Source organism: Hylaeus volcanicus, chromosome 3 (assembly GCF_026283585.1).
Source record: "Hylaeus volcanicus isolate JK05 chromosome 3, UHH_iyHylVolc1.0_haploid, whole genome shotgun sequence".
In the NCBI taxonomy this organism is placed as follows: domain Eukaryota; kingdom Metazoa; phylum Arthropoda; class Insecta; order Hymenoptera; family Colletidae; genus Hylaeus; species Hylaeus volcanicus.
Window position 1 is genome coordinate 619,235 of NC_071978.1, and position 18,168 is coordinate 637,402.

The 18,168-nt window shown below is 45.2% G+C and overlaps 1 protein-coding gene across 5 annotated transcripts in view; it reads left to right on the forward strand.

Moving 5' to 3' along the window:
- Positions 1-18,168, forward strand: part of LOC128874356 (retinoic acid receptor RXR) — a 38,618-nt gene that overhangs the window by 3,381 nt on the left and 17,069 nt on the right. The window contains exons 1-2 of one of the 5 annotated variants that reach the window (XM_054119037.1): positions 7,363-7,719; positions 11,860-12,184. The exons of 2 other annotated variants lie outside the window; for them this stretch is intronic. In XM_054119037.1, the coding sequence (XP_053975012.1) occupies positions 12,100-12,184 (85 nt within the window). In that variant the 5' untranslated portion in view covers positions 7,363-7,719; positions 11,860-12,099. Of the gene's footprint in view, positions 1-7,362; positions 7,720-11,859; positions 12,185-18,168 lie in introns of those variants that run through there. 2 more of the 5 variants (XM_054119035.1, XM_054119036.1) reach the window with 2 other exon arrangements.

Genomic DNA, 18,168 nt, shown 5'->3' on the forward strand with positions numbered 1-18,168 from the left:
AGAGAGAGAGAGAGAGAGAGAGAGAGAGAGAGAGAGAGAGAGAGAGATATTAATAAGGGAATAAATTTTATCCGTTTCTGGTTCTGCGTTCGAAAGTTGTTAATTTAATAAGCAAGATGTATCGGGTTTCGCACAGGCGATGAGATTCGAGACATTTTGGGATATTAACATACTTCCTCCAATGTTCCACGAATTACCAGTATCTTTCGAAATATTCGCCAAGGAATACACGGTGTAACGTCTCCTGTTAGCGATCTTTGCTAGGGAAAATAATATTTTCCTCTATTCTCGACCGAAAAGATTCGTCGTTTGGACCGTTACTCGCACGTGTCGTTTCGCGATAAAAAGAAAAGAATGGTTCCCACAGCGCTCTTGATTGGTTTGTGCAACATCGGCTAGACCAGGGTCGCGGTGAAGTTGTCGTGCAAAAGCTCGTCGACTGCCACGAGCCAGCAGCACCGGGCGTGAGAAAAACACGTGGAGTGTGACTGACTCGTTCAAGTTTCCCTCCTTCTCTAGCGCGATCTCTATTTATATTTCCGCAAGGTTGCAACGCCCGGCACGACACGCACCCAGGCATGCGTGCGAGTACGCAGATCGCGTTGCGAAACGATTTATTTATCGTTGTCCCTCGTCAAGGCCTTCGATGAGGTGGTTGCGAGACACTTTTCGCGGTCCAACAGGTGAGACACATCCGCCGTGACTGCGGGCCTCCTTGCGTAAGCCCACTTTTTCGGGCGATTGTACGTTTCCGTGTAGCAACGGTAGCAATGGTTATTAAGCAACAATACTAAGTCGATGCTCTTAGTAAAAAGGCTTATTCGAAAAAAGTAGTTACAGAGCAACGCAACCTGTGCAAAGCAACGAGTCACTTGGCTTCGGAATAATCCGCTCCCTAGGTTTCTAGCTCTCGTAACGAATAGAATGAGGATTTCGAAAAAAAAGTTTGGACTTTCGAATAGAACTATAGAACGTGCTGTTCTCCACGTGACCGTTCCAAAAATCCAGCTAAGAACTTTTGAATCGTCGAATCACTTGCGGGCGGATTCCTTTGCTGGATTATTCAAAAATGATGATGAATTTGTGGCTCTGTTCGGTCTTGTTGGGGCATCGATCGCGTCTGGTACAGGGTGGCAGGACGGTCCGGCGCCGGGGTGGCGTCCCGGTGGTGGGGAAAGTGCACTCCAAGTGCAAGCAGTCCCTATATGCAATTGGCTGGAAATTGCATCGTTGGAGGGGATGCCTGAGGGAAGAGAGAGAAAGAGGGGTCACGGAAGGGGAAGGCAAGTGCACACACAAAGTAGACATATAGGTCAATGTCGGGACACTCCCGTGCACTGTTTAGCACGACTCACCTACTGACCTACTTACCTCCTCCTTTTGCGTACTCTGACCAGCTCTCCTAGCTTCCCGGTCGCGATTCCAGACACACGAGACTGCCGTATCGTATCTTCGAACGTTTCCTGAATACCAACACCGATTCACCTGCGCGAAATGCATAATGACTCTTCTTCGTAATCCTTGTGTGACCCATTTTCTCGTTTCTGTGTCAGCCAACAGGTTTCCACCGTTGCCACAGATTATTCTCTTGCATCGTGCGCGCTGCATCCTCAGCCTTGCACTTGCACTTTAGTGCTTATCGTTTATCCACGAATTGGTTGTCTCTTTGCAATCATTTAAGATTTCTTTTGAACTTTTATTTGATCAAGTTTGAAGCGGTCGAATTTATACATCATTCTATCGTTGCACTTGAGAACGTAGCGGTTATCAATCGAGTCAATTTAGCAGACGACTGAGGACTCCAATTATATCGAGCAGCGTACCTCGTAAACGCTTGTGACTTTCATTGATCGTGCAGCCAGATATAAAGTATGCCAGGAAACAGGTAAAGGCGTGTAAGCGAGAGTAATTACGCTTTACCTTCGGCGGTTTCTTTGATTAATGACTTCCCAGTATTCATGTAGGTGTTTTTATTAAACATCCTTCGATCTTGATTTGAATATCAGGTGGTCTCCTTACGGACATTTTTACCCGAGATCATGCAAACTGCTTCGTTACCAATTGTAATGGGTTTAATTGTACAAAGATCTTTCTACGATCGATTACTGTTTTGCAATTCAGGCATAAAAATAGTTACTTAAACTCTTCACCGTTCCCCGAAATATGAATATTTCTGCATGATTAGATGCGAAATTGCCTCGTTTGAAATTCAATCGCCAAAGAATCTACTCTCTTCCTCTGCGTCATCCGACGAGTTCTCGTTGGCAAGGTTATTTCGCATTAGTTTCGGACCTCCGATGTTTTCTCAAAATATTGCAACACAGAAAAATATAGATGGTGAGAATATTTCTCTTACACACGACGCGTGCCGCGCGCATCCTTCATAATCCAGCCTCATTTGGCTGACCTATATTCGCTTTCAGCGTCGAGGTCTGCTTTTATTGTCGTCCTGTTTCCAGCGCCACGCGCGGTACGTTGTTCCTCCATTTTATGTTTTATCCTGGATGACATAAAATGATAACCCACTCGCCTGATATTTATTTCCTTTCGTTTTTATTCAAAGTATAATTTTTGCCGAAACGTACGTTTGCGTATGTTTTATAATTATCGCTGCAAAACGATGTATATTTAGCAGCTAACGAACTTTATAGCCTTGTTCGGGAAATCCGCTGAGCGATTTCCTGTTACAAGGTCAATGGAAGTACACTTTACGTGACGGGGTTCCATTTACCGATCTCGTGGGAATGTCAAGGTTGTCGGTGCAATTTCAAACTGAAACGCGATTCGTGCCACGACGCTTTTCTAGCCGAGGGAAAGCTTCGCGAGACCATTGGGTATTAAATGTAATCGAAATTGGGTCGAGTGCGGGTTTTCCAGTAAAATTCAAAAACTGTTCCCGTGGAGAAAATAGAAAAACGCCGCAAATAAACTCGTTACATGTGTCATTAAGCTAAGATACTAACTGTATTTTTATTTTTGTTGTAGGTGAGTTACTTGGTATACTTGTTCGATGTGTATCCTGCGCGTCTTCGTTACGAAAACTCTGCCGTTTTACCATGTAAGTTCTTATCGATGTTTGTAACATATCAATTAATTTCTCATGATATCCAATTTAAACGAGAAACCTCGTTATCCGTCTATAATAAGAAATACATCGCGCAATTAACGATCGCATCCAGTTATTTGGACGCAAATAGACGCAACAATTGTTAACAAGCATCGTTTGCATACAAAAGGACCCGTATCACTCGGTGAACGAGCTCGAATGTGTTAAGCAACGCTGCTTTATATTTTTATACCTTCCCGCCGCACCTGCTTAACGTAAGAACAAACAATAATTTGCTTTCCGTTAAGCACTTTCTTCGGTTGATTACCTTACGAGAGAGCGGAGAACTTAACGCGGTTATCCTTAACTTGGTCAAGGTTTTTCTCATGGTCTTAAGGGAGTGTTCCGAAGATATAAGTTTAAAAAAAGGGAATCACGTTCTTTAAAGTTTCTCTTTCGATTCCTACGGTATCCCCTGAAGAGAGAATATTAAGGTAGAAGGAAGGATGCGCTAGAAATTAATTTTTTGAAGCCTTTGTCGTTAATGACCGAAACGTGACAAGAGAGAGTAGTGTAAAGCAATGAAAAATTTGAGAAGCTCATAAACATGTCTAAGATTACACGCAACGCCTTGAGAATGTATATTCCGCGATTCGAGGTTGGCACATTGCACCTCGTCGTCTAAAATGCGAATTCTGAATCGGTCTCAAGCGTATCGGGTGATCGAACTATTTATACATATACGTCCACCTCTGAGCATGACTTTATTTCACGGACGTAGAGTTTCAGGATCGTGGCAGAATCTTCCGTCGCAATGCGGTGGTCACGTACGTTGTCCTTGACAATTCTCTCATTCTCCCACCTTGTCTCGGAGCGTTCCTTTCCACCTACACCTGATTGATCATCCTTCCTCTCGTTCCTTGTGAACGAGCATTATTTATAGCGAGATAAGCGTACGTGTAGTCGCATTAGCGTGACCGATCATGCACCCAGCGTCGACCGTCGCGTCAGCGACTTCGTGCCATTACCTTTGACGCCTACTATCCGCATTTTCGTCTTCGCGAAGTGAATGACCAATATTTCGACAAATTTAAAACCTCCGAAATAACTCTCGCGTTGAATGACCGCTCTCAATGTTTCGAACACGAAATAGTCGCGATAGAACGGTTAGCACAAAGTATCTCAGAAAGATTCGAAAGGTCCAAGCTTGTCCTTTCGATTTCCCTCTGTTTTTGGCGCGTTCGGAGTCTTCCGAGAAATTTGTCGGGTAAGACGTCCAACGGCTTATTAGGTTTCAAGGAACGATTAACCCTGAAAAATGACGAGCTTTTATGGGTGAACAATGCTGGGCCTGATTGGTACTCGCTTTAGAATTAGAACCCGAATTCTGCATTGTGCAACCGGACCAGCCGAAACAGCTGCTGCACCGCTGCTTTCTTCTGCTCTGCTCGAGACTTTTTTTTTTCCCTCTCGCCTCGACTTCCTTTGCTTTCAAACGCAACGTTTCCGTCGCGTCTTAATCGAACGGACGTGTTATTATTATCTTTCCTTCCTTTAGATACTCGGTGTAACATTTCTGGCCACGGATACAGTCGAGAGCGACGGTCACCTTTGGTTTTACCCACCTCGAAATCATTTGCATCTGGCTAACTCTGATTGCATTGTTCACTGGCTAGTGGAATTGCTGTGTTTTGCACAGCACGTAAAAATCATTCAAACGTGAAGCACATATCGTGTAAATCATGGTTATTACAGCGGAAATAACATTTACGTCTTGGCATGCTTGAGACGATGTCATATACCGTAATTTATATCTTTTGTGTAATCCTGTCATGATTGATGCAACATCGAGAGAAGCGAAGCTTTACGATACTTTTAACACATAAACTAAAAACAGTTTATTGCTTCTACCGTCACTCTCGCGTTTATTATGCACGGAAGAAAAAACTCTTCGGTGATGTAATTCTTACGTAACACTGTTTAGATATTCTACTGTATCATCGGATTCTTTATGTAGAAATTTCAAACTAGAGATGTGCAAGTGATTATAAATAACGTGGTTAAAACTTGGACATATCACTCTAAAAAGAGGTCCGTATACGCGAGAGAAAACGCTCGAATTTTAATGTTGATTTTTCGCGTACGTTTGGCAATGTTCCTAGGGTCCAAAGGACCATACAGCATCCCTGACGGCGGAACGAGGGAGAAACCAGTTCCGACGAAGAATGTAAACGGAATATTGCAGAGTCCTGTTAACCTTTTCTCGTCCTACTCACCTGTTCGCAAAAACGAACAAGGATACTGTTGCTCTGACCTCTTCCTATGCATTTAATATAACATACGTTGTTAGCGTGCATACTTATTAGCGGTTCGATTCCACGTTATAGCCTCTGTCGTTTACCAATTAAAACAGTGCTGTCTCTACAAAATCTACGGGTCCGACAGTCTCGTAGACGTGAATTTGAAATATCCTAGTACTAATCTACGCGAGCAACTCTATCTCTTCTTTATCTACCGTTGCTGTTAAAATTGCGAGGAAAAAAAAGGTGGGCAAATATTTGTGAACGGTAACGTTACACAACGCACCAGATGCATGAAACGTGAAATAAAGGGTAGGCGAAGCCGCAGAATGCCACGCCTGAGAAGCGTCAGACGCGAGCCAGCGTCCAGGAGGTTCGTTTCCTCGATTCTCCGCGAGCGTATAATAAACTTTAAGGCTGGCAAGACGACTCGAATGCACCGGGAGAGTGTGCACGAGCTCGCGATAGCGAGTAGGTGGCTAACCTTGACGACCACTTACACGATCCACACGCTCGTAGACGCACACTCATCTGCGGAACAAGCTCGTACGCGGACCCGCAGGCTAACTCAACACGCGACGTTCTCGGATATGTATGGATCGTTCGATCGTTTGTATTGGTACCCAACATGTGGGCCAAATATCGCGCGGGTTAAGCGGACTACTCCAAAAGAAGAAAAAAATACTGGCAAACTTCCTTAAAACGGAGCTGTTGCGGCAAGGACGACGGGTGTGTCTAGGATGTTGGCGTGGCGCGAGGGGATCAAAGATATCGAAACAGGTGCGGCCTGCAGGCTCTTCGCGGATGTCTTCTGTTCCGCGTAAGGGCGTTGCAAGGACATTTTTTCGAATGGAGTAAGGGAAACAGAAGACGAATATTTATGCAACTGCCGCTGTATTGGACTACTGCAAACAAGCCTTATCGACACGCGATATACAAAAGGGAAACGATTTTTCCCGACCCCTCATCTCCGGCAGCGATCTAGACGCGTTGTTAATTTATACGCGCCTTTGAGTGCAGTGTTAAAAGCCTGAGTAATCGTTAATTATAATCGTTAATTATAATCGTTGGACGCGACTGTTCGGGTTTTGTTCGTTTACGATCACTCCGACTCGAAATGTTTTAACGTATCTTTACGGAAACTTGTATCTGATTTAGCATCCCAGTGCTCGGCACGCTCGTAACGAGACGTAAATCTTTGTTGGAGGTGACTAGCGGCGGCTTATTTCTCTTATCAGATCCGTTGTTACATGCCCGGTACTGGAGGTGTATATTTCGGTCACCTGGTAGAATCCCCATGCAAGGCTCGCCGCGCACGCTCGACATTGCAAGGCACTCCCTCCCCCTTTGCCTTAGACGATTTCCCTCACCCTTGTGCCATTGGACGAGCCACAATGTAACGTGGAGGGGATCGTGGAGGGGAGGTCGATTCTCCCGTTTCGGCCGTGCACTAGAACTTGACTTCTAAGCTTGTGACAGTGACGGCGCAAGCTCTATCCGCGTCTCTCGCTTGCTCTTTTGCGCATTTCTGATAGAGTTCTCTTTCTCACTACCTTTCTCTGTCATTTTAACCTCTCTTCCTTCCGATAAACCTCACTCGGAGACCTCGAGCGGTGTGGTTACGTTCCCGTCATCCGAGTGTTACATGTTTTTATCGATCATGAACAACTTAGGCCGCGATACCTTCGGCGAATCGAACGGAAAGTTTGGATCGCTTTCGAACGGACCGAAACTTTCTTCCGTACCCGCTTTTATACGAATGAATCTCTGACCTATATTTCGCGAGCATCGATGCTGTCGTCGAGGATGCTTTTCTATAAAAATTGTGGCTTTATTACATTTTGAAAATCATTTGCAAAGAAATAATTTCATTGCGATCTATGGAACGGTGTTCTAGTTACCAATGGCAAATGTACTTTCGAAACGCAAGTACTTTTCGAAAGTATCATCGAAGGGATTAAATTACCATCGTTCGACTCCAATGCGCTCGCATTTCTCCGCGAAGAAAAGTGCAAGTAGAGGCTGAACGTTACTCGTCAACCAGGGACTCGGTTGCACTTCTTCCGTCCCGAGTTTTCCCTCTTCTCCTCCCGTGATTTGCCGCCAGCTTTTCGTCCTCCATCGACTCCTCCTCGTCCTTCACCTCCTCTTGATCCTCTGTCGCTTCCCTCCCCTCCGTCTCCTCTTTCCCCTATCTCCCTTCTTCCGTCGTCCCTGCCCCCACCCCGTTTCCCCGCCGGCTGCACGCTCACATGCATCGAGTCGGACCGGCCGGCTGGCACTCAGTTGCCTTTAGCGCCGTGCATCTCCGAGTCAGTCAGTCAGTCATTGAGTCATTGAGTCAGTGAGTCGGATCGACGGTACGCGTGCGAGGTATCGCCTCCGTAATCACTTTACTCTCGCCTCTGTTCCTCTCCATATCTCCCCGTCTCTTCTTTTCTCACTGTTTCATCGCGACGGTCTCTTAAGATTTATTCGCGTCGCGGGTCATTCGGTCGTGTCGAGTGTGGTGGCCGCGTGCTTCTTCATTGACGGCACGTGTGCAACGCTTGTCGGCAAAGAAAAACGTGATCTTGTCGCGTGCGTTATCTTGCCTCGCTCGCTCGCTGCTCTGTTCTACGGTTAACTAACCTGCTCTCTCGAATCGAGCTTTCCATGTTATTCGAAGTATACGTATACGCGACATGTGCGTAAGTACGATACCGAAGAAGAAAATCCAGTGCGTAGCAAATGGTCCCCGTAGTTGCAGCAAGGTGCAAACTGTGTGTCTTTCTCGAAGAGAACACTCGATCGCGAAACGCACTTGGCTTTGTCGCTTCCGCACGAGCGTGCTGCTAGTGATTCAATTCGAATGGTATTTCGTTCACGCGTGCCACGGCGAAAGAATTATTTTTGGAATTGTAATTGTCGATAGGAAAGTGGTTATCGCGTTCCCTTTTTCCTCGGCGGGAAATTCGGCTTTGCGCCGGCATGTAAAGTGTGCAACAGTGAAGTTCAATGCCAGGACGGAAAGTTCGCGTGTTTGTTTGTCGTGCTGAATCTTAAGTGTGCTGTTCGGAAGCGGTCGACCGTAAGGATTGCGTGCATTCGTCGATCCTTGGTACAACTATGTTTCACGTGCATCTAGAAAAACGTTTTTGACCGTAAGCTATCTGCAGATGAGTATTTTGTTCATTTCCGAGTTGTCCGTCGTAACAAAGTAAACCGACTTGCGCGAATCGGTAAAGAAAGAATGTTGTGTACGCGTCTTGTTGTGTACGCGTCTTGTTGTGGTTCGCTATGCTTGGAATGCTCAAGTGCGAATAAAATTCTTTTAGGGACACAACCTTGTTTACATTTACGACTATAACATCTCCGATTCGTAGTTGTCGACGGCATCCGCAGGCGAGAAAGTACATTTCGGTCGGTGGTAATACAATCAGTGGTCATTTTGACGGATGGCATTTTTTTTTTTTTTTAATGAAAACAAGACTTGGTTTCGAATCGATCGCGGTACTAGTCGAACGAGAAAAAGCAAATTTTATGCAAGACTGTTGCGGTGCGTTGCGAGTGACGTCACAAATGATTTGCATTTCGTTTGCGGTGCCAAAGACCGAGCGCGCGAGACGCCAAAACTATCGATAGATGCTACAAACGTTATCGATAGCGCAAAGTATATTGTCGAGTGTCGTAATCAAACGTGAGCACGTTCCGAATATTACGCGTGTCGTCGCACACGTGCCAAGTAAACTCTTGTTTGCTCTCGAGAAATTTTTCCTCGGATTCCTCGAATTACAGAAATGAATCGTCGACGATGGCGATTCGGTACGCCGAAATAATACGCCAAGCCTTCGAAATATGGTGTCAATAAAATTTATTTCGTTTAAAGTTTTAATGGAGTAGTCGGTGTAGATAATTCAACATTTTACTTGGAGGATATCGTCCAAGTATCGGTCAAAAATAAATGTTGCAATAAATAATGTTCGTATATTTATACATGGGTACGTTGGTTCGTGAATCATCGTCCCCTAACTGCAACAGTGCGCAGTTTGGATCGTCCACCCTTCTCTCTCTTGAATCTTCTACGCAGCATTAAGGTCTCGTCTGACCTCTGCGGTGGCTGCATCATGGCAGTGATAATTTTTTTTATTAGTTCTGCCGAAACACACGCATACATAATTCTTGTTTCATCTCGAAGGTATGACAACTTTGGCGAATAATGTTCTCGATCGTTCCCAATTTCCTTACGGCACATTTGAGAGATATTCGACGAGTACATACGTAGTCATTGTAGCGTCTGCTAATGGTTTGCCAAATTCAGTCTACGTTGTGTCTGCCTGCGCAGTACTTGGAGGCCACGAGAGAATAGCTTACACATCCCAACACGTGAGGCGAATAACGGGCGAAGCGCGCATTATCGATTAACTTTCAGACCGCAGACGACAATAACATATCAAGTTCAATCGTTTTGAAATAAATGAATCACGAGTGCGAAACTTTCCTTTATATTTGTGCGGCATCTCTTTAAAAGATGAATCGAAGCAAGCTGTTGTCTTCGCGTTTGCTATTCGCTACCAGTCGTTTCGTAATAGATGCGCCGTACCGACTATCGTTAACCCTTCAAAGACGGGTGTGGCGGATAAGTCACGCTATACTTCGATGTCGCACAATTTTTCGAATCACCTCATCGGACACCCAAGTTAAATTTCGCTGTTTGGTATTGTCGATATGCAACGTAAAATCGTCGACACATAATTTTCTATTACCAAATTCGAACTTGTTCGAGTTGTTGACAAAAAAGAATTGATCCTCCGAAACTTTTGCAGCTCGTTAGAAATAAATAGACAAGAGTTTCTTGGCACAAATCGCGTGAAAGTCGCGAACCGAAACAGCTGTCGTCCGACAGTCTTGGCCGTGCTTGGCGTGCACCCGGTATATATCGATTCGTCTTTCTCGATAGACATAGACAGGGCCTGACGCAGCCTCTTCGGGATTAACCTTGAACTTCAACCTCGACAGCAGCGATTGCCATTAGAAATGTGTCGTCCGGTTTGTTCGTCCAGTTTAATGATCGATGCCTGACGGAGTCCATCGGGTGGAAGGAGGAAACGAAAAAGAGGAACGTTGTTCGAGGTCTCGCGACGCGCACAACATTCTTTTCCCGTGTAGAAAGGGTTTACGTAACAATAGTCGGGTTTCGCGCCACGGTTGGACGAGTATTACCGCGTCTGCCATTGCGAGCGGTCGTTAGGCGGATACATGCGACGCCAGAAGAATAGGAGATGCACCGCGACTGGTACATGCACATGGACATACTTGCATTTTGCATAATTGCTCGCGTTACGTAAGCATTGTTTCTCTGTCGCGACGATTGTCGCCGCCGTGGCAAGACAATCGCATTTTCTGCCTACATGTTGTGGTCAAGGTCGCCGCTCCGCAACACCGACTACGGGAATTCTGGTTACTTGCAGTTTCCTCCACACCAGGAAATTATTGGGATAGACGAAATAGTCGTGGACAAAATATCTCTAATTTCAAGCGCGTTAAACGAATCGTTCGCCAATTGTTCGCAGCGGTATACTTTAAATAAATCGGTTCTGGACACGAATTATTTCCCTTGACGGTTGCGTTAACGAGTATTCTCGGTGATCGATCCTATCTTTTTTGTCTATTCGGTAGATTCGTTTTAAGAAACGTTCCCCGGACCTGTCAACTAAGCTAAAGCTAGCACATTCGTCTTCAAGTCTGCTCTCGATAACTCGGCGGTCCTCCGGGGACAATCCGCGTTTTCTCCCACGAATTTTTAGCAGGCCGACCAGAGCTCTCCAGAGATAACTCGGGACTTTTCTTCTGCAGGCCTCGAACCTGTAAAAAGCATTAAGTATCGCTGTCTACGACAGTTCGTCGTGAAATTCGTTTGATCTCGCCGATGTCGCGTACGCGAGCGTTCTCTTGTCCCTTTTTCGTTCGCGAAACGCTTCACAACTTTTCGTTTTCGTTCGAGTATCGTTCGTTTTTTTACCGAGCTGATCCATAAGCATCGGCACTTTCCCCGATACCGCATAGTTTATCAACGGCTTTATAGACATTTACTAATGACGATCGAAAGCCTGAAATTCAATCCGTCTCGGATTAACGAGTAGCTCTGTTTATCTCTGGACGATGTACATTCTCTTCGTAGGTCGTTACTTTTTCGCGAGCAATAAACTCACTCGGAAAAGAACACGGCAGCGAGAAGCAGCGAGGAAAGGATGTCGCGGTTCAAGGCGAATGCGCGTTGATCGTTTCGCAATTTAATTCGCAATAAAAATTGCCAAGCTCCGTTTAAATCTACAACTAATTTGCCACGTATTACATCCATCATGCTTTAATCGTGGATTAATTTACAATCACGGTGATCGTTTCATACCAAGTAGGACACTTTTTTGAGCGATATCGCGTATCCCGAACAGTTAAAAGTGTTTTACTTGACGTGGAACGATCAGGATGAGCGTCACCTCGCACCTTTAATTACCTCCCTATTACTCCTCATAGATTTGTCGAGTGTTAAGCGTGCAACAACCAAAGAGTGCAGTGAACGAAACCAAATCGATACCAAAAGACGGAACGTAGAACAGTTTAGGGGAAGAAAGAGCACGCGTGTCGTTTCTCGGTTTCCGAAATGACGCAACGAGAGTGTCGCTTGTGGTTCGCTTGAAAGTACCTAGTTGATCAAGATTCAGGAAGGAAACAGTAAAAGTGACGAGCCAAACCAGGAAGATCAAGACGTCCAAGATGATGAAAAAGGAGAAACCGATGATGTCGGTCACCGCCATCATCCAAGGGACTCAGGCCCAACATTGGTCGCGTGGAAACACTTGTATGTATTCTGACACAGGTTTCAATCGAAATAGGGAATGTCCAAAACAAGGTTGATTCTAACAAAAAAATTAAGTAAAAGTAAATCAAAGTAAAGTTTGAGTTCGTAGTATTTTTCAAATTATGGACACTCCCTGTTTCTTGCGACACTCTTTAATTACTCGATCCCTTAATTTTTGTAATATAGAAATATACCGTATTAATTGATACATGGAAATGGATACTGAATAAATTATGCAGAATAATCGCATCCATCGACGAGTGTATTCGCAATTATAGCTTTCGCGAGCGTCCTTGCTGATTAAAATCGATGTCACAGTGCCTCGACGCTGTGAATTTCAGCGTCCGAAGGTGCTTAAACGAGACTGACTGTTGAAACGTGCGAATGACGATTAGCACAGCGGTGCTAGACAGTCAGTTAACACCATTTTCGAGGCTTGGTCTTATCTATTCGAAACAATCTTTGTAAAAAAGACAGCAGTCCAGATTATTTGTATTATCTTGAATACACGGTAAAGAACTTATGCGATGGCTGAACATGTGCAACACCTCAACCTCAAATTTGATAGAATATATTACATCTCGATGCTATTATGAAATAATTGCGTGCGACTTTTACGCGACGTGCGAACATGGTCAATAAAAGAACAAAGAGAAGGATCTCTATAATGACCACTGTGGAGTTTACATCTGGGACTTGACGTGACTCCGTAAACAAGAAAAAAAAAAAGGAGAAAAAGTACAAGAGGCCCGTAAAGCTGGAAACGCGTCATGCGGTGTGTTGCTCGGCAATAGGGGCACGCGATAAGACTCGAAAAGGCTCGTAAATTGTAGTAGGGGCATAGATAACGAAGCGCATTGGCGTGACCTTCTCGCGGCGCGAGTTTGCGGGCTGCTTTTGAAGCCGCGACTGATAACGAGCGCGCGCGCGCGCGCGCATGCGTTCCGCTCACAAATTGCACCATTCAAGTTTCAATAGCCGACCTTCACCCTATGTGCATTTAACAGCGTCGAGCAAGCAGACGCACAGCGCGTTTAAACTTTTCACGGTAATGTGTCAGCGATTATCGGAGTCACTGAGTCATTTTCCTTCGAGATATGGTTTACTTCGCGTACCCAGTCGAACGAACCAACCAACGCGCTTCTTTACCTCCGATTCGATTGGATATCGTTATTATGCTACCTGTAGCGTCTCCTCGACGACTAATAGGAAATTCTCAATCGTTACAATTCACGTTCGTCGCGTGCGTTTTGCCTTGGTGCTCATCGTTGTGTTCACAGTAATTTCGAGCAGTCGTATTCCGATAACAGCTGACGTTATCGCGTCGCAAATGAACTCTTCGGAATCTTGGAACCAGTTCAAGCCCACCTTTTTTCGGTAATTTCATCGGCTCTATTTCCTCGGTTTAGACCTCTGTCAGAACTTAGGGCTACTTGTACGTTATACCTTACGCACGCACGTACACGTGCACCGATGCGATAAGCGCAGCGTATAAGCATCACGCGAGACTCCAGAGCGTTCAATGCTGGTTCAGTTAATCCGCGCACCAGTACGAACGCAACCTTGGCACCGATGCGAACCAGCCGTGAAGTGCAGCCTCCTCTCGTCACAGTGTGCTCCTGCTACACGCGTTTACGAATCGTACACCTCTGCCCCGCGATAGATAAACTTTACGCACCATTCGGCTGCTCGCAACGACGCGCGCGTTGCCTGTTGTTTCAATGGCGATAGTCGCAATAAATGACAATTGCACAATCATTAATACGTAGTTTGCTTCGTTAATTATGGAAGAGAACGATGGTAGTATGCGTCAGGTCGCGTCAGACCAAAAGACGCAGCGCACACCCATGTTTAACTCCGTATGTCCTTGAACAATCTTGACTTTCGATACTGTTTTTATCCTTTAATCTATTTCTGGTCGAATCTTGTATGTTAACGTTGGTTCGTTTAATTACACGTATTCTAAACGTTTACAGTAATCCGTGGCTGTTGATACGGATCAGAATTAGGCGTTTCGAAATCGTGTACGGGAACATTATCTGGCATACTGATCTAAAGGCGTAATAGCGCTTCGATTTCCTCTGCTCATTCGTTCGATTTGAATTCAATGTTAAATGCTGATGCGTGTAATGAAAGTAAGCCTACATAATCCAAGTGGTACACATACGAGCTAACGTGCTAACGAGTCTACTCTTGGTGATTTATTTAGTTCGTGTTTGCTGATTAATGCATGCGATCGTACGCTTCGATGTTTGCGTAATGAGTACTCGAAGGTATAACATCAGTTTCGCACAGGTTCATGTAAAATACAATCTACATGTAAATATGTTTATGGTGGAAGGTTTTTGTCTACTTGCCGAGTGGCCAACATATTCTGCCTCGACCTAGTACATGAATAATATACCGAATTCGATCATATATTTCCAACTCCTGACAATCAAACACGCTATCGTCTTCGCGTCGTGTTTCTTTTACAAGTTTACCTTACATCTCTTTCACCGATGATACCTTCTAGCTAAAGTGGCGTACAGGAAGCGATCGTTTATTATAGTCACGTTACTTCGGCTCTGCGACGTGGCTGGTGACCGATTAGATGTATCTATTACGCGGATGCATCGATCTACATAATCGTAGCGTGATGATCGGTGCGTTAATAAGCGATTCGAGCACGTATTCGCGTCATAAGGAACGTGTACGGGTCTCTTGTCGTCGGCGAGACTCGCCATGGAAGTCGTGTGCCTTTGTATTGTCTCGTTGACGCAACGACAGATGCCAGAGATCAATTGTTTGAACACGGTACGAACGTGACATTGCGAGGGAATCGATGACAACATTGTTCGGGGATTTTTTCATTCGCGCTGTCCCGTTCTTTCTTCGCGAATCGAAAGTCGCGTAGACTTCCGCGTTTCAAAGTTCGTCTCGTACCATTTAATTCTGAGGATGGCATGCTGGGAATTTCGGAGAAATCAAAAAAGAAAGATCACTTCTCCAAAAGAAGAAAGATTTGGAAGGCTACAAATGTTCTTTTCAAGTAATAGGGATTTTTATTCGTGTGTAATTAATGTTGGATAAAAATTCGCGATTTTACTGAATAATCAGTAAATCTCTGGTGACTTTAATGTGACCTGAATTTATATCGACGTATCACGGCCAGTCTGCAGTATATGATACGCCCACGCGTTAAAACTGGCAGTGCAATCCGGTAACGCTATACTATTCGTAACATGCACTGCGTCTTATGGCATGCAAACTACGATTTCCTCATCTTAAAATAAGTGGAAATCAAATAATGCTATATAATGATTCCCAACAACGAACGCAGCACGAGAAATAAATACGCACCGTCTATAGAGAGAAATAAATCTCGCATTGCAGCACGTGCTCGACCAGAACCGAACGTGTGAGCACACGTTCATTTATGACGCCCGATTGCAGGGCGTGCCTCGAGCAAGATCACGTTTTGCACCGTGACACGTGCAGAAAATTCCCGTACGCGATGCCACGAGTCGGGCATACTGGATGCATTTCCATTACTATTCCCATGGTGGGCATCGAGTGCTGCTAGGATGATGGCTGTCCAGACAGAAGAAGAATTCACGGATCGAATTGCTGGACCGCGACTCGAACGTACCCTTTCGTTCGCGTTAACGTTGCACCTTCTTTCGAACGACGGACTCTCAACCTCGACGATACGCGCGTGGGAGTGTCCTTATTAAAGCATACGCTAACGAAGGTAATTTATAGTATCGAGAACAGGTGGCGTCGGAAAGAGCTGTTCAGGATGAACGATTTAGTAACGATACACGCGAGATTGTGCGGTATCGCCGCGAATATCACAAGCTCGGCACCAAACCGTGACGTTAAGAGAGTGTGGTAGACGAAATGGATTCGGACCTTGCCGAATGAATTGTTCGTTCGATGGTCTGGATTTTTTCTTTGTCCTGAGAAATTCTTTTAATTCGCAGGAAATCCTGAGACGATACAAATCGTACGTTTCCACGAGAGTACGATGGCACAACTTTGTTCAGCAAATTTTATTCCCTCATAAACGGACTTCAGCCGGCGCAGCTATTTTTACCACGTCCGTGGAAAGTCGAGATGCACGTCACTCCACTTGTCTTTCGTTTATCCCCGTGCGATTTATCTACGTATCTGCCAGACATCCGGTTGTCCGCGTCTCTTATCGGACGTGAAATCCCTGATGTCGTGGACGGCCTTTCGAGAATCGAGAGTCGACTAATCCTGTCGAGAATCTGTCCAACGTTGGGAGTCGATGGTGGAATTGCAACTTTACGAGAAAAAAAGTCTCGAGTACTCGAAACATTCGGTGCTACTTTGGAAAACATCGAAGAAGAATACCTCGCTGTCGATTCGCAGTAGAATCGAAGCGTAAAGGCGCAACCGGAACAAATGTGTCGGTCTCAAGGCTTTCGGAGCCACGGTTTCTCATCTTCTCGCCGCGTCACCCTTCTATTCGCCGATCGACGTTAACAAAATTAGTCAACGAACGTCAACGAGCTTACGTAACTGGAATGGACGTTGCTCGTTTGAAGGTAAGAAGGTCGTTAATCACGAGGCGGACCGTTCGTGTTGACCTTTCGCCGGTGGAATGGTTAAGGACACAGATTTCAATTGTGTCTGTAGCCGGGGATCATTGTACCTTCGAGTCGGCGAATTCCCCTCAAGAACAGTGAAACTCCCGTCGGCATCAACATTTCCTTGACAAACAGGACGCGTTTCTATTCTTACAAATGTGTGCACTTGTATTTTCAGAAAAGCGCTCGTCGATACGATGTGTTTTCATGCGTTAACGACAATCTGAAAGTACACGAGTGTAGCTGAGCAAAGCGATGGCTTGGAGAAAATGATAACGTAGGTTTTGATTAATGGTCTTCAACCCCTTGCTCTTCTACAACCGGGATAAATCGATGCCATATTTCACAATGTACATTTTTATTCATAAGGCGAACCTTTTCGATGAGAAATTGTTAGTTTAAGTAACGAAAGTCTTTTACGTCGAAAAAGAAGATTATCGATGTAGAAGACTCGACGGTAGTCATCGATTCTGGTCGTACAAGAGACTATCGTGTATTGTAATCATGTATTTTTGTGTTGTAATTACTATGAACGCAGTAGCGTATTTATTTTAATACGCGTTCAAAATGTTTGCTACCTGAATATTGCTTACACGACCTTTTGTACGCGTTACTTAAAGGTAAGGAGCGTTGTAAATATACTGCTGCCATCGCAAATACACGGCGTGGAGTAAATGGAAGCGTGCAGGAACGACACGCCTCGATGCACCTGTGACAACGAGGCGTACACACGCGGTTCCACGAGCACATAAACGTACGCCGCCTCACCTGCTTGAAAACGCGAACCCCTGACCTTCGCTATGGTATTCACGTACAAGGCCAATTTAAGCTCGACATATTCTTATTTGCTGATACATACCAGGGCTTGATTTCCCCGCTAGATACGCAGCTAACTAAAACATCGAGTTCTTCTCTGATAGCATCGCTTTAATAGCAACGAAACATCTTTGCGTTCAATCGAGCAATTATTCGAGTATTGGATTTGACATGTTCTCTGTATACTCTGTAACTCGATACACATAGCGTGCAAAGATCTCTGATGTAGATAGTTTGAAAAACAGTGGCTGAAACATTCGCGATTTGAACACGAAGAGTCTGTCACACCGTCGGTACCCATCGTGCCCTTGCAACGAATGCACCTGCAACGCGAGGAGGGTGCACGCCCACGAGTCTCGTGAAATCGACGCGCCTAGGCTGAAATCCCGACTCCGTGACCTTCTCCCGGTGACCCAGGTACCGAGTTGGTTGCACATGGTGTGCCGTGCTATATAAAGTATAGCTGCATATAGATCGGTTTGCTCTGCACTTTCAGGAACGTGCGATGCGACGCGAGGCCCATGTACCGCTTCATCGATCGCGGCACTCTCTACCGCTCTTGGTCTTCCTCTT